The sequence below is a fragment of the Marmota marmota genome, unplaced genomic scaffold (assembly GCF_001458135.2).
Source record: "Marmota marmota marmota unplaced genomic scaffold, marMar, whole genome shotgun sequence".
Lineage (NCBI taxonomy): Eukaryota > Metazoa > Chordata > Mammalia > Rodentia > Sciuridae > Marmota > Marmota marmota.
In genome coordinates, this window is record NW_026000020.1 from 974,294 (window position 1) to 992,377 (window position 18,084).

Sequence of the window (18,084 nt, forward strand, 5' to 3'; positions counted from 1 at the left end):
GATGAGAGGTGGGAGGGAAAGGGAGAGAAAAGGGAAATTGCATGGAAATGGAAGGAGACCCTCAGGGTTATACAAAAGAACATACAAGCGGAAATGAGGGGAAAGGGAAAAATAATACAAGGGGGAGAAATGAAGGTCAGTAGAGGGGGTAGAGAGAGAAGAGGGGAGGGGAGGGGAGGGGAGGGGGGATAGTAGAGGATAGGAAAGGTAGCAGAACACGACAGTCAGTAGTATGGCAATATGTAAATCAATGGACGTGTAATTGATGTGATTCTGCAATCTGTATATGGGCTAAAAATGGGAGTTCATAACCCACTTGAAGCAAAGTGTGAAAGATGATATATCAAGAACTATGTAATGTTTTGAACAACCAACAATAAAAAAAAATGTCTGAAAAACAGTTATAAGTCTAATCACTTACACAAGTAAGCCTAGTAATCTTTAAACTTTTTGTTCTACTCATTACATTAGTAACCTGAGATACTAAACCCCAAGATTACTCATCCAAGTGATCAGATCCTGAATATAAATCTAATATCTGAACAATTACAAATGGCTATTAATATTGATAAAATACATCAGAAAACCAATGGTATTTTGGAAGAGAAAAAAACAAACCATGAAAACCTAATTACACTGTGATGGTAGAATAAGCCTCATGTCTAGAGTCAAAGACTCAGTTTTACATCGAAATTGACCTCTGTCTAGCTGTGGATTCCCTGAATAAGTTATCTAATTTCAGTTTTTCTACCAGGCCTCCTACAAAGAAAAGCAGGACTACATATAGAAATGAATTGAAAATGTGAAGCCATGTACCCAATGCACCTAGTTAGAATCATATTCATGCTTTGTACCCAATAACTAGGGAGCTGCCCACAGCAGCATCAAATTCATAGGTCACTTAGTACCGGAAGAGGCAATGACTTTCTAATTTGAGATTCACCTCTGGAAGGCATGAACATTTATTTTTAGAAGTGTTGTAAATAGAATAGAACAATACAAACGAAAAGAAATTATTTAAGCAAAATGGCTACTTGTCATACGTCAAGAGGTTACATGAGACTTAAAGAGCAATAACAATTAAATCATATATGTTCAGCATTCCTGTTAACTATAAAAGCCACAAAGAAAAAAATCCCACAAAATAACACAAATATGAGTTAAACAGATAAGCCACAAACACAGCTGAAGTATTGCTGCCCTGCCCTTAATTCTTCCAATAAAACAGTAAAGAAGAACATGCAACAATAGGTACATATCTCTGTCATTATTCTCACTTTAGCTAAATATATATTTGATGATCTCACTCCCCCTGAGCAAACAAGAAGTATATGACTGGGTATGTCAGAACAACAGTACAAAAGAGAATAGACAAAAGAGGCTCAAATATGTAACATTTGCAGTATACCCATATATCTAATGTCTACTGGAAATTGTGCTATTAATGAACATCTGGAGAAAGGGTTAGGTTTTTATCTCTTAATGATATTGCTGACTCAATTACACAACTGTCAAAATTATTTTAAGAATTTAAATTATAAAATACAGTAGTGTCTGATATGCAAAGTTGCACACTCAGACTAGAAGAGGTAGAAAAACATTCCACTTTGATCCTTTTTACATTTATAAAATTTAAAGACTTACTAGATTCTACTGTCATCTGAAGCAAACTATCAATGACATTGGATAGAAGTCCTTTACTGGATATTCTCAAATGACCTAATATTACTGGAACTGCTTGATACTCCAAAAACAACATTTTCCCTTCATCTGTCTTCAAATCCAAACAGAGAGAATCAAATGCCTGAGCCAGGTAATCAGCTGAAAAACATTGTGAAATCATCTGCATATTAGTAGTCAAGTTGGTAATCAGAAAGGTAAAAAGAGAGCATCATCACGTTAACAAAAGAGGAACAAAAACTAAATGACAAGGGATCACAGGCTAAATTTAGATTAATTTCCCCTTAATTTGTTAGAACATAATGGGAAAGGGAAAGAAAAGACATTACATTATGATAGGGTAAATTTCCTTCAGAATTTTCATATTTTAGTATTTAAACAACAAATAAGGCCTAGTTCTTTCTTGTATCAAGAACAAAAATATGATTAATATTAAATATCATAAGTAGTATTTACTTTCCATATTTGATTATAACCGTTATATGCTTCCAAAAATTTTAAACAGTATTACTATTTCTTTTTTTTTAATATTTTTTAGTTTTAGGTGGACACAACGTCTTTATTTTTATGTGGTGCTGAGGATCAAACCTAATGCCTCACACGTGCTAGGTGAGTGCTCTAACACTTACACCACAACTGCAGCATTACTATTTCTATCTTTACTTCTTTCTGCATGGTTATTTCAAAATGTGACTTATTCAAACTTGCTTAATGGATTTTAAAGAAGGATTTCTGTCTCTGGCTAAAAACTGGATATTAGACTACTGAAAGACAACTTTAGAAATCTGGATATGCCCTGGTATATTACTTTTCTTGATACATCTGGAAATAAGAATGACAGCAAGATTTTACCAAGGCCAGCATTATAATGGCACTTGTCAGATCAGATTCCCTTAAAGATCAGAATTCTCTCAAAGATGTTCCACAGGTAAATGGGAAGCTTCTAAAGTGAGGATTGAGAAGCACTAATTTAACTAGAATCAATGCAAATAAAGTATTAGATACTTGTATCATTATACTTTAATATGCCAAACAAACCCAAGTCATTACTCTTTTTCTTTTTTAATATCTTTATTTATTTTTATGTGGTGCTGAGGACGAAACCCAGTGCCTCAAACGTGTGAGGAGGGTGCACTACCACTGAGCTACAGCCCCAGCCCCAGCCCCAGCCCCAAATCATTAATCTTAACAACAGTTTTCTAAAATTCTCCTTTCAGAACTCTATTAAAAGGAATGAAAAAAAAGTTCATGCAGTTCATATAATACTGAGTTATTTTTTTCTGTTGAGAATTCTACTCTAAGGAGAAAGTAGAGAATGACTTGAAATACTCTGAAAGTATGACAGAATCACTAAATGATATCTATTATCTTCTTGGTCTTGTGTTGCATTTTGTTCAGTTCACATAAATATTAAGGAAACAACTAAAACCATAGTTATTAAGAATGAGAAGTTAAAGTAACTTGTATGAAATTTAAATATATATTAAAATTTTGGAGAAATCAAGACCTATGCTTCTGGATCTACTTATAGTGTACTCCTTTTTTCTTTTTGGTAGAATTTAGTTCAAGGAACATTAACATTACTATACTTGATTCTGTAGCTAAAAAATAATCACTGTAAACAAAAGTATAATAGATTTGCTAGGTTGTTTAAATTTACCTTATTTAGAATATATACACATAAATATATATCTATCAATTACAAAAGCAAAGTATACATGAATTATAAACTTTACAAGGAACAAAAGTTTTAGCACAGCACCACCTACTGCATTTAATAAAAACTGCTTCACTTATTAATATATCATCTGACAATATTAAATAGGCCGAATGCTATATGAAATTTTTCTTAAAATTTATAAGCTTAAGAAATTGTTTTTTTTTTCATATCTTTATTTTATTTTTACATGGTGCCGAGGATCAAACCCAGTGCCTCATGTTTGCTAGGCAAGCGCTCTACCTCTGAGCCACAACCTCAGCCCGAAGAAATTGTTCTTTAAGAGTAGAAAAATAGTACTTGACCATTTTTTCTAGAATGACCTTAGAGGTAAATTATGTTCTCATTTGAATTTCTCTAGTAGTGAGGGTTTTTCTAAAACTAAGACCACCTACTTCCAAAGAATATTTTAAAATATTAATTATAACTAATTATATCAAAACATTTATCTTCCTATATGTTCTATATTTTTGAGTTTTTTAACAAGGTACTGTCACTCAAATGTTACCTTTATATTCTTTACCAAAAGTTAATCTGTTGATCTTAATCAGTGTAAGATAAGGTTTTCCTTTATTTAGTCTAAATGGCAGCTTAAAAAAGTAATTCGAAACTCTTTGCCACAATTGCCATCTAAAGATGAACTCCACTGCCCAGCTCTGAGCCTAGGCTAACTCTATGCTCTTAATAAGGTGCAGAAGAAATGACACCATGTGCTCAGGATCCTACTTGCATCTCTCACTTTTCAGCTAGGAACTTTTCTGACATAGTGAAAATAAAGGCCAACCAAGAACAGGGAACACAGCCCAGAAAAACTAGTCAGCTGAGTCCAGCCCAAATTATCAATCTTAAAAATTGTGAGCTAATAAATAAAATGTTGTAAGCCCCATAAGTGTTTGCTTGTTTATATAGCAATAGACAGCTAATGTGATACCTTAATTCTGACCTCAAGTAAAATCAAATCTTTAAACAATATAAACAATAATGATGTCTGTTGATAATAGATAGCTACTATTAAGCTAGAATTTAATATTGCTGGGCATGGAGGCACATGCCTATAATCCCAGTGAGGAGGATTGTACATTCAAAGCCAGCCTGGGCAACTTAGTAGACCTTTTCTCAAAATTTTAGAATAACTGTTTGTTCTTTCAATTCTATCAGTTTTTGCTTCATGTTATTGGCACATAAAGAATTACGATGTCCTCTTGATGATATGACCACTTAATCATGATATAATAACCCTTACCTCCAATAGTAGTCTTCGCTCTGAGAGTTACTTGATCATCCAATCAGATAAGCTTACTAGCCTTTTTTTAAAATACATTTTAATTGTCAATGGATCTTTTATTTATTTATATGTGGGGCTGAGGATGGAACCCAGGGCTTCATAGATGCCAGGCAAGTGCTCTACCACTGAGCCACAACTCCAGCCCATTAGCTTTTTAATTAAGGTGTTTATCTCCTTTGATGGCATTTTAGCCATATCTCTTCTCTTTTATTGGCTCTTTCATAGGTTGTTTTAGGTTTTATACAAGAGCATCCTTGAATTAATAATTTATTCTTTTCCAGCAGTCATACTTCATGGGTTTTTAGATGATCAGCATGTCCAATAATGTACTGGACAAATATGGTGACTAGGAGCACATAATTCTCTCCTGTTCTATTTCCCCATTTTAAATAAATATTCCTTATTGTATTTTTTGCCTTTTCATAGTTTATCAAGAATAAACATGACATTCTATCAAGCTATGTTGATATATGATTTTGAATTTTTTTCTTAATTAAATGATTAATGGTTAAAATATTTCCTTGTACTAATGTGGTGTTGAATTTCTGATATCAACCTTATTGGATCTGATGAATATGTGGCTATGGTCTGATAAAACTTTATTCATCCATACATGTGTGTAAACACGTAAGTTCTTGAGATAGGACTGCAGTAAACTTTACTTTGGGCTGATTGTGCCTTTCTTTTATTTTTTTGATACTAGAGATTGAACCCAGGGGCACTTTACCACTGAGCTATACCTCAATGACCTTTTTAATTTTGAGACAGGTTTTGCTAAGTTGCTGAGGGTCTTGTTCAGTTGCTGAGGCTCAAATTTGTGATCCCCTTGCCTCAGCCTCCTGAGTCATTGGGATTAACAGGCATGCGCCACCATGCCTGGCTCATAAATGACCTTTCAAACACTTACCAGTCTATTATAATTTTGAGAACCATAACTAAGAAGGTAGAATTATAACTTTTTGTTTTTTCATTAGTTCTATAGCATTAGAAGTTCTATACCATTTCCATTAGTTCTGTAACTATTTCATACCATACAGAACATATTTCAGAGAAAGAAGTCAAATTAAATTAGTCACTACCCATTTAAAGAAACCACCATTCTGAGTCATATAATTTCACAAACACAATAGATATAAAACTGATATATTTATTGGTTGACTACACTGGCATGACTAACAAAAGTTCTCATGTTTAATGATCCAGAATGATAACTGGTTACAGGTAATAATTTAAAATATATCAATTAAGTTGACATTATATATAATTAAGCTGCACACCTATAATCCCAGCAACTGAGGAGGCTGAGGCAGGAAGATCACAAGTTTGCGGCCAGGCTGGCGATTTTGTCAGACACTGTCACAAAATAATAAATAAAAAGGGGAGGGGATGTGGTTCAGTGGTAGAACACCCCTGATTCAATACCCAGTATGGAAGGGAAAAATTATGGTCAATTTTGGTTGAAGCATTTTTTTTCTTTCTCTCTCTTCTTCCCCCTCCCACTCCTCTCTTCATCTCTTCTTTCCTTTGCAATGCTGAGGATTGAGTCCAGGCCTTGTGCATGAAACATTATTTTTAATTGATTTATTTCTTTATATACCATTTATTTCATTCTTATATATTACTGCTAGGTACAGTGGGATAAACAAGTCTTTATCCTCAGTAAGCTTACAAACTAGTGCAGTTGTGATAAGCATTTTTGATACAGGGCCAGGTAATAATTTTATAAACTTCAGAAGCTACACAGTCTATGTTGCCAACTATTCAGCTCTGCTGTTTGAAGGGCAAAAAAAGTCAGAGACAAGACATTACAAACAAGCACGGCTGTGAGAGAAAATTTTATTTACAAAACAGATGGTGGACCCAATATGCTCTATGAGCTATAGTTTGTCAACTTGGTGGTCTAGCAGAAAATAATAAACTAACAATTTAGTTTATTCCAATTTATGTGGCAAATGTAACAAGAGTTGTAAGCAAAGGGTGCTATTAGAACATGACCTAGAGAATCAACAAAGACTTCTGGAAGGAAGCAACAATCCAAAAAAGACTTGATTTTCTCAAATTCAGCAAATAAAAGTTGATTTTTAAATAATGTGCCACCATTATAAAATAACCCAAAATCTCATTCTGAAATTTTAGAACATATTTGACTATAAAACAATTACTTTATTATATGGTTATCTCTCCTGTTTACTAAAAATTACTCTGTAAGCATGCTTGAAAGCTTACCTTGAGTGACTGTTTTGAGAACAATTAAGGTTGACAGAAATCTCAATGGTAAATTGGAGTTCTTAAAGAAAGCAGCTGTTTTTGGTTTATTTTCCACAGAATGTTCTAAAGAATTATCCTGAATTCCTTTAATTACTACTCCTTTAAATATATCTTCACCCAATCTTCTCAATGTTGATGTCATAGTTGAATGCTGTTAAAAATTAGTACAATCTAAGTGTACTTGTTAATGCTCAGAAAACACCTATTTTAAATACTGCAATCAAACTAATGAACTGAAAGTAAATGAATTTGTTATTTGAAAAAATGAGCTGGGTGTGGTGGCATTTTCCTTTAATCCAGTGGCTCAGGAGACTGAGGCAGGAGGATCGCAAGTTCAAAGCCAGCCTCAGCAAAAGTGAGGCGCTAAAGCAACTCAGTGACACCCTGTCTCTAAATAAAATACAAAATAGAGCTGTGGATGTGGCTCAATGGTCTAGTGCTCCTGAGTTCAATCCCTGGTACCCAGGTAAAATAAATAAATAAATAAAAGAAAGAAACAATTGAAAATATTCAAGACTGGAATGTGACTACAATCAACTTAAAAGTAACTAAGTATGTGTATTTTTCTAAAACATGTAAAAACACAAGATCAAGCTATGTTTCTGGAACAGAGAACCATCAGAGGAAGAGAGGAGGTAGACTGCCTTCTTTCTGTTCATCATTATTCCACCATCACTGACCACCAGTTTCTCAGGTGTACCTTACTGTATTTGATAAGAAATGACCAACTAGAGTCTGTCTTCAGTTCACTCTGTCCTCAGTGACTCTGAAAACTGAACAATTTCAAAAGAATAAGCTACTAGGTTAGAATCACAGAGAATTCTCATGAAGAAAGAACTAAAACAAGAAAAACAGAGGATCTAGCAGTATTCCATATACCCACCAAGAATCAAATAAAAGAAAACCATTTCAGACTGTTGCAGATGAATATGCTTAAGTCAGACTTAGAAATAACTTAAAATTTCCTTTGTTATGATTCTAATTCTTTAATCCCATGTCACTGAGTTTTATAATAGTTACCTGCCTCTGAATGGAAATTTGTTAACAATTGGTTCCTTACTCAATATTGATCCTTCAATGCAGACAATAAGCTTTAACTTTTACATTAGAAACAGATATACTGAGATTTTGTGAGAATCAAATGCTAAATGATTGGGTGGCACACGCAGTGTAATCTAATTCAAATACATTGCTAATAAGAGTATAACATCATTAGGAAAAAGTAATACACATGAGTTTTTTGGGGGCAGGAACTGGGGACTGAACTCAGGGGCACTCAACCACTGACCCATATCACCAGCCCTATTTCGGATTTGATTTAGAGACCAGGTCTCACTGAGTTGCTTAGCATCTCACTTGTGCTGAAGCTGGCTTTGAACTCCTGATCCTCCTGCCCCAGCTTCCTGAGCAACTGGGATTAGAGGTGTGTGCCACTGCACCAGCCCACATGTGAGATGTAAAATCTCAATTTAAAATGAAATATTTCAAGATCATTATAGTAATTATGTTAAAATGACAAGATTAAGGAATTCTACTTATTTTTATTTATCTCTCCTGCTTTTATAATGGGAAAATAAATTGTTCTTTGCCTTTCAAATATGTGTGTGGACGTTATTTCTCTTTAATTGAAGAAAAGTAGAAGAACTACCAAAAAATTTTTTTAAAAAATTATTGCTAAGGCTCACCTAAGGATCTGAAACCAATATTGGTCCAAAATGTACAATCAGTCACCACACCAAACATAAGGAAAGCCTCAAAACTAAATGAAAAAAGAGAATCAATAGATGCCAATCCCAATATATGACAAAATATTAGAATTATCCAACAAAGAATTTAAAGCAGCTCTAATAACTTTTAGGAAACTCTTTTAGGAAATCTCATCAAAAGTCTTAACAGAAAATATAGAAGAAAAGCCAAGTGGAAATTTTAGAACGCAAATACAATAAACACAATGAAACTTAGTGAATAGCCTAGGTAGCAGAAGGGAGGGGACAGAGAAAGAATCAGTTAACTAGAAAATAAAACAGAAAATAGCTAATCTGAACAACCAAACTAAACTAGAAAACAAACAAATAAACAGGATGTTGAGGAATTAAGAGTATAACAAAAAATTTAACAATCATGTCATAGAGTTCTCAAGAGAAAGAAAAATCAGGTAGCTAAAAAAATAGTTGAGGGGGTGGGGTTGTGGCTCAGTGGAACAGCACCTGCCTAGCATGTGTGAGGCACTGGGTTTGATTCTCAGCACCATATATAAATAAATAAAATAAAAGTATTGTGTCCGTCTACAATTTTTATATATATATATATAAAAAATACTTGTGGGTTGGGGATACAGTTCAGTAGGTAGTGCTTGCCTCGCATGCACAAGGCCCTGGGTTTAATCCCCAGCACCACCAAAAAAACCCAACCAACCAAAGAAACAAAACTCTTGAGAAATAATGGCCAAAACATCCAAGACATGGCAAAAATATATACTCTATATAGAAATAAAAAAGCTAAGCAAATCCCAAACAGGATAAATCCAAAGAGATCAACACCAAGACCTATCATAGTCAAAACTACAAAAACTACCAAAAAAAGAAAAAGAAAGAGAGAGAGATAAGGAAAAAGAAAAAGAAAAAAAAAAAAGGAGAAAGAAAAATGGCATTTTACATGAATGGGGAAAACAACTCAAATGACAATAGATTTCTTATCAGAAACCATGGAGGTGAGAAGAAACTGGCACTTTTCTAAAAAGCCAAACGTTAAAAAGAAAAAAAAAAAAAAAAAAAAAAACTCACCCCAAAATCCAATTCCCAGTGAAAATAGCCTTCAGAAATGAAAGGAAAATCAAGATGTCAAATGAAGAAAAATAGGAGAATCTATCAGCAGATCTATTCTAATAAACAAAGAGGTTCTCTTAAACAAAAAGGAAAGAATAAAAGAACATCAAGAAAAAGAAAAGAACACAAAAAGAAAAATATACAATGGACTTTTATTCCCTTCTTGAGTTCATAAACTGATGGGTGAACCAAAAAATAATAACATTTCATACAGTTCTAATTATTATTATTATTTTTAATTGTTTTAGTACTGGGATTGAACTCAGGGGCACTTAACCACTGAGCCACATCCCCAGCCTTTTTAAAAATATTTTATTGCAGACAGGGTCTCACTGAGTTGCTTAGGGGCTTGCTAAGTTGCAGGCTGGGTTTGAACTTGTGATCCTCCTACCTCAGCCTCCCGAGCTGCTGGGACTACAGGCATGCACCACCATGCCTGGCTACAGAAGAAATATTTCGAATGATTATATTATAAATGAGGGAGGTTAAGGGATGAAAAGAGATGTAATATGTATCTATTTTACTCAAACTGGTAAAATGATGTATCAGACTAGTAAGTGATTCATATATAATATAATACCAAGAACTACTAAAAAAGCTACACAAAGAGATGTACCCCAAAGATTTTATAGATAAATGAAAATGGAATTCTAAAAACTATTCAAGTAATCCACAATACAGCAGGAAAAAGAAACCAAAGAAATGAGGAACAGATGAAACCAGCAAACAAGAAATAAAGTGACAGGACTGGGGCTATAGCTTAGTGTCAGGTGCTTGCTTTGCATCCAAGCACTGGATTTGATCCTCAGCACCACATAAAATAAATAAATAAATAAATAAAAATAAGGGGCTGGGGTTGTGGCTCAGTGGTAGAGCACTTGCCTAGCATGTGTGAGGCACTGGGTTTGATTCTCAGCACTGCATACAAATAAATAAAAATAAAGGTCCACTGACACATTAAAATTTTTTTTAAATAAATAAATAAAACAAATAAAATAAAGGCCTGCTGTCCATCTACAGCTACAAAAATAAAAATAAAAAATAAAAAAATGAACTAAGATGACGGTTTGAGCCCTAAAATGAACAATAGTTCAAATAATTGAACACCAAATAAAACAGAGATGACAAAACATTTACAAGCAAATCTAGTGATGCTACTTACAAAAACTCAATTCAAATATAAGCAGGTCAAAGGAAAAGAATGGAAAAAGATATACCATGAGAACATGAATCCAAAGGAAAGCAGAAGTGGCATATCAGTTAAAGTGATTTCATAAGCAAAGAAAATGACCAGGAAAAAAGGACTTAATAAAAAATAAAAGGATCACTCCATCAAGAAGACATAACAAAGCCAGGCATGGTGGCGCATGCCTGTAATCCCAGCAGCTCAGGAGGTTGAGGCAGGAGGATCTCGAGTTCAAATCCAGCCTTAGCAAAAGCAAGGTGTAAAGTAACTCAGTGAGACCCTGTCTCTAAATAAAATACAAAATAGGGCTGGGGATGAGGCTGGCCCAGTGGTTAAGTGCCCCTGGGGTGAGGTGGGGGGGTGAGGGGGGGGATACATAACAATCCTAAATATATATGGACAAAACAACAGAAAAAATCAACAAAACAAAAAGATAATCCTTGAAAGAACAATGAAAAAGACAAACTTCTAGGGGAGAAAAAAAGAAAAAAAAGCCAAATTCCTATATCTGGGATAAAGTAGGGCTATCACTATAAACACTTAAGATTTCAAAAAGATAATATTGTGATAAGCCCTACACAAATAAATTTGACAAGAAGACAAAATGGTTCAGTTCCTCAAAAAGCACAAACTAGACAGGCACAGTGGCACACGCCTGTCTGTAATCCCAGCAGCTTCAGAGGCTGAGGCAGGAGGATTCTGAGTTCAAAGCTAGCCTCAACAAAAGAGTTGCTAAGCAACTCAGTGAGACCCTGTCTCTAAATAAAATACGAAATAGAGTTGGGATGTGGCTCAGTGGTCAAGTGCCCTTGAGTCCAATCCCTGGTACCAAAAACAAAACAAAACATAACAAAACAAAAAACACAAACTACTACAAGTCACCAATATGATTACAATAGTCCTATAACTATAAGAAAAATAAATTCAAAATTTAAAACCTCCTCAGAAGCTGGGGTTGTAGCTCTGTTGTAGAGCACATAACTAGCATGCGTGAGGCACTGGTTTGATCCTTAGCACCACATGTCCATACACAACTAAAAACTAAAAAAAAAAAAATTTAAATAAAACCTCTCCAAAAAGAAATAGTGAGGTCCACATAGTTCACATGCAGAAGTCTATCCAATATTTAAAGAATTAACACTAACTCTACAAAATTTCTTCCAGAAAATATAAAGAGTAAGACAATTCCCATTTTTATAAACCCAACACTACCCTGATACAAAACCAAAGCTCAAAACAAAGAAAACCACAGACCAATATACCTCATGAATGTAAACGTAAAAAATCCTTAACAAAATAATAGCAAATATAATTCTTGTTTATTGCTGAATTCAACACCAAAACCAAATGGGTTTTATGTCAGGGATGCACAGCTGATTCAATGCTTAAAAGTCTATGTAATATACATTATATGACCTTATCAATTAATACAAAAAATTCATTTGAAAAAAATCCAATAATAAACCCATTCATAATAAAACCTCTGAAAAATAGGAATCGAGGGGAATTAACTCAAATTGATAAAAAGCATCTATAAAAATTCTATGTTAATATATACTTAATGGCATAGATTAAAGGTTCCCCTGAAGGTGGAGAACAAGGCAAAGATATTGCTCTCACCACAATGTACAATCAGCAGAGTGCCAGAAATTCTAGCTAATGCAATAAACTATGAAAAGGAAACTAAAGGCATACAAATTAAAAAGGAAAACAAAACAAAAGATACTTTGTTTATATTTGAGATAACATGACTATTTCTATAGAAAATCCGAAGGAGTCTCTATAAGAAACTACTAGAACTACTAATGTCAAAGAAACAAGACACAAACAGAAAAATCAATTATATTTCTACATGCTATCAACACACATATGGACATCAAAATTAAAAAGAGAATACCAATTAAAATCAGATAAAAAATTAAATACTCAGCTGAAAACTCACACAGAGGCATTCTATGCAGAAAACTACAATGCCAATGAAAGAAATCAAATTCTATATAGGCAGAGAGGCAATTTGTGTTCATAAATTAGAACATACAACACAATAAAAATGTCAATTCTCAACTTGATATGTACGTTTAATACAATTCTTATCAAAATCTCTGCAAGACATTTTATAAATTCAGAAGATTATTCTCAAATAAAGAAAATATGCCAGAATATATACATATATACATACACACAAATATATAATACACACATAAACAAAAATCGAGAATTAATACTAATTGAAGTATTCTGTGAAAATAGGTTCCTATTAGTCATTTACCTGTGTTCCACCATCTAGCTGTCGTAGAGACCAATATATAAATTTTACAAAAGGCTCATGAAATTTGGCATTCACAAATGGCATCCACTGTAGCTGCTCTGTCATCACAGGCAAAAGCTAAATATAAAATGATAGAAAATATAAAGGTGCAGCAGTTTTAGATGTCTGGAATTAACCTCCAAAATCTTCAAAACATTTACTAAAATAAAAAAATAATAATTTTTAACAAAAAAGTTCAAATTCCACATGCAACAGAATTTGGCAATTTGCATTTGAAATTGTAAGTATGTACTGGGTATGGCGGTACATGCCTGAATCCCAACGACCTGGGAGGCTGAGGCAAGAGAATTACAAGTTCAGGGCAGCCTCAGCAATTTAATAAGGCTGTAAGTAAACTTAATGATATCCTGACTCAGAATAAAAAACAGAAAGGGCTGGGGATGTAGCTCAGTGATAAAGTGCTACTGGGTTCAATCCCCAATATCCATCCCCCAAATTTATGTATGTATATTTGCTCTCATCCAGCAATAACACATCAAGGGATTTAAGGAGATTAACCTTAATATACATAACCTTTGATGCTTAAATGGTAAAATACACATATAGCCTTTAAAAATGATAACCTAAATTTATTTATTATCACAGAATATTCTATAGCAAGCATAATAAAGAATCCGATCTATATAAAACATGTCTATTTAAATTTATAGTGAAAAAGATACATGAAAGAATATTTTTTTAAAATATTAAAGGTTGGATTTTAATATCTTGAGTAATATTTACTTTCTTCTTTACACATCTATATTATCATAATTAATATGCCAACTTGTAAAAATAATTTAAAAATTTTAAAAGATGTTGATGATGTTTGCTTCAAAAGTATGTCATTTTGTTAAATGACTTCAAAGACCATAAAGATATATCTTAACACTCTGATAAAATAACACTGCTTCTGGAATATTAATTAGCCTAAGAAAATCACTGAAAATATACCCTTGCAAAACCACATGTACAAAGATATATATTTACTTATAACAACATAAGCCTAAAAATAAGTTATTGGTAATAGGGAAATTTTAAATCAACTTTACATCCAATGGACTAAAGATTATGAATGTACTGTTACTGTATTTATGCATATTTTCTACATAGTATTATGATGTTTTGATTTTTTTGGTCTTTTTTCCAGTTTATTGGGGCATAATTTACAAAATGTATATATTTAAAATATACAATATGATGGTTTATATACATATTGTGAAATGCTAATAACTATCACTTCATATAATTACCTTTTTTGTGGTGAGTAATTTCAAATATAAAATGTTATTATTAACTATAGTCACCATGCTGTACATTAGATCTTGCGAATTTATTCACACTACATGATTGATTTTGTACCAATAAAATCTGACCAACGTCTTCCCATTTCCCCCAAGTCCTAGCCCCTGAAATCGGCACCATTCTATTCCTTGTTTCTATGAATTCAACTTCATTGTAGATTTTGTAAAATTCCTTATATTTTTGATCATGTGTTATTTGTCTTTTTTATTAATTAATTAATTTTAATTAGGTATATGACAACAGAATGCATTTTGATTCATTGTACACAACTGCAGCATTACTTTTTATTTCTCTGGTTGTACATGATGTAGCATCACACCATATGTGCAATCATACATATACCTAGGGTAATGATATCAATCTCATTCCACCATCTTTCTTGCCCCCAACCCCCCTCAGAGAGAACATTTGGCCTTTGGTTTTTTGGGATTGGCTTGCTTTGCTTAGCAACCAACTCTATCCACCATTTACCTGCAAATGCCATAATTTAATTCTCTTTTAATGCTGAGTAATAGTCCATTGTCTATACATACCACAGTTTCTTTATCCATTCATCTATTGAAGGGCATCTAAAACTTTCTAGCTGGAAAGACTGCCCCTCCCTGAGCCAGCCAATTCTTAGACAACAAAAGGCATACTTGAAGATGCCTTTGAGCTCACCAATCCAGAGTCAAACCTCCTCCATTTGACTCATGCCTTAATAAAATTAGTCTAGCTAGCCAATCCTAAACTATTCACCCTGCCTAGTCTTTCCTTTCCTGCAGCACCCCAAAAAACTCTGGCCTAATGCTTTCCCCTTATTTCTCTCTTCTGCCTTTTGACCACTCTGTTATCTTTCTCATGTGGCTCTACACAGCCTGCAGTCCTCCTGACTCTAAGACCTGTGAATATATAAACTCTGTTGTTTTTTCTTCCCCTGAGCCTTCTGCTTTCTCATGTGGCTGCATCTGACCGAGAATATTATAAAAGAATACAAAACAATGAGCCAACAGGAACAACATTAATGACAAATTAAGAAAAGCTAAGCCAGGATACAAACTCACATATACAATCACAAACATGACTAATAAGCTATGAAAATAAACAGTTTAAAAGCGCATATTTGGACTGGGGATGTGGCTCAAGCGGTAGCACACTTGCCTGGCATGCGTGCGGCCCGGGTTCGATCCTCAGCACCACATACAGACAAAGATGTTGTGTCCGCCAAATACTAAAAAAAATAAATATTAAAATTCTCTCTCTCTCTCCCTCTTTCTCACTCTCTCTCACTCTTTTAAAAAAAAAAAAAAAAAAAAAGCGCATATTTGACCTTCCAAAGCAAGATCTGGTACTCCCTTCTTCTGAAATACTCTTCCTCTTCAGATTCTAGACGTCAGTTTCTCCTAGTTTCCCTTCTACTTCTCTGGCTACTATTTACTAGTCTCTCTTGCTTATTTATTCTCATTTTCCTGATATTAAAATATTGGAGTTACTCAAGATTCAATATTAGCCACTATAAACTGATGATTCTCCAAGAGTTCTGGTCTCTCATGTCAATAGCTACTAGACACAATCCATTTTGACTTTTCAAAGCCATCTCAAACTCAACATATCCAAAAGAAACTTGTCAGATTCCCCTACATATTGAGATTTTTTTCCCCCTAATAGTTCCTACGCTGAGCTACTTCTACCAACATCCATACAGTTGCAAAAGCCAACTTTGACACCTCAATTCTTACACGGAATCCATTAGACAGTCCCATCAATTTTATTTCCTTCTTTCAAAATAGTCCAATTCTAATTCTACACCCACCATCCCAATCCAAATTGCTACCTTTTTTCACCTTAATTACTTAAGAGTTTCTTAATAATTATTCTCCCATCACAAACACTTGATTGACTCCCATCCTATCTCCACATAACAGCCAGCACAATCTTTTGAAAGAATAAACCTGATTCTATTTTCTGCCTGAAAGTTCTTCATTGGCTTCCTACTAGTGTTAAGGTATCATTTCCTATAATTGAAACAATAAAACCTCAAACAAAAAAGGAAAAAAATTACAGATATTTTATAATTTGAAAAATGTCCAAATAGTACTTTTATGGATGAATGCAATTTGATAACCACATACTCTGTTAAGATCATAATCTCAGTAAAATTTTATGTGTTAAACTCTCCCACCTCATTTTAATATATGACTGATTATAACGTATTCCTGCCAGGAACCAAGTTACATAACTTCACAAGGAAGCATTTAGAAAAATTAAGAATGTAAGACATTCAACAAATCTAGACTTTTCAACATAAGAACATAAAACATGAGAAGGGGGAGATAGGACATGGTAAAGTGTCCAAAATATAGAGATTTAGGAGTCACGAAGACCAAGAGTACCCTGTAGGCCTGATTGTATTTTTTTTGTTGTGGTAGTGGATTTTTTGAGACATAGTTTGTAACTGAGGGAAAATCTAAATAAACTTTCCAAGCCTCACTTACTTTTAGTTACTTGCTTTTGAAGTTCAAATCACATAGCTGATGAATATATTATTAGTCTTTCACTAGCTTTGCTGTAGATAGTGCCTCTGACATGTGGGTTATGATGATAATGGTTGCCTACATTACCTTTCAAGGACGTGAAGGCTGCTTTTTGTCAAAAGTACTAGTTGTTCACTTTTTGTTGTTGTTGTTGTTCTTTTACTTTTTTAAATGTTTTTAAATATTTTTTTATTTTATTATTATTATTTTTTTAATTTTAATTTTCATTTTTTATTATCATTATTATTTAAAAAAATTTTTTTTTCTTTCTTTCTTTATTTTCTATTTTTTTTCTTTTGTCTTTTCATTTCTTTTCAATTTTCTTCTTCCCCTTCCTTGAATTCTACCTGCCTACTCTCATTCTCTTTAGTGACTTCTTCCCTTTATAAGGAAGGATAGCATCTTCAACAAATGGTGCTGGGAAAATTGGAAATCCATATGCAACAAAATGAAACTGAATCCCTTTCTCTCGCCATGCACAAAAGTTAACTCAAAATGGATTAAGGACCTAGATATCAAATCAGAGACACTGCGTCTGATAGAAGAAAAAGTTGGCTACAATCTACATACTGTGGGGTCGGGCTCCAAGTTCCTTAACAGGACGCCCATAACCCAAGAGTTAATAACAAGAATAAACAAATGGGACTTACTTAAACTAAAAAGTTTTTTCTCAGCAAGAGAAACAATAAGAGAGGTAAATAGAGAGCCTACATCCTGGGAACAAATTTTTACCCCTCACACTTCAGATAGAGCCCTAATATCCAGAATATAAAAAGAACTCAAAAAATTAAACAATAAGACAACAAATAACCCAATCAACAAATGGGCCAAGGACCTGAACAGACACTTCACAGAGGAGGACATACAATCAATCAACAAGTACATGAAAAAATGCTCACCATCTCTAGCAGTCAGAGAAATGCAAATCAAAACCACCCTAAGATACCATCACTCCAGTAAGATTGGCAGCCATTATGAAGTCAAACAACAACAAGTG

At 33.6% G+C, this 18,084-nt stretch overlaps 1 protein-coding gene across 7 annotated transcripts in view; it reads right to left on the bottom strand.

Moving 5' to 3' along the window:
- The window catches only part of Ccdc138 (coiled-coil domain containing 138), a 65,537-nt gene that overhangs the window by 12,754 nt on the left and 34,699 nt on the right, over window positions 1–18,084 (bottom strand). For 4 of the 7 annotated variants that reach the window (XM_048810245.1, XM_015499661.2, XM_048810246.1 and 1 more), the window contains 3 exons: window positions 13,231–13,347; window positions 6,909–7,101; window positions 1,645–1,821 (listed from right to left, as the gene is read on the bottom strand). The exons of 1 other annotated variant lie outside the window; for it this stretch is intronic. In XM_048810245.1, the coding sequence (XP_048666202.1) occupies window positions 1,645–1,821; window positions 6,909–7,101; window positions 13,231–13,347 (487 nt within the window). The remainder of the gene's footprint in view (window positions 1–1,644; window positions 1,822–6,908; window positions 7,102–13,230; window positions 13,348–18,084) is intronic. 2 more of the 7 variants (XM_048810243.1, XM_048810242.1) reach the window with 2 other exon arrangements.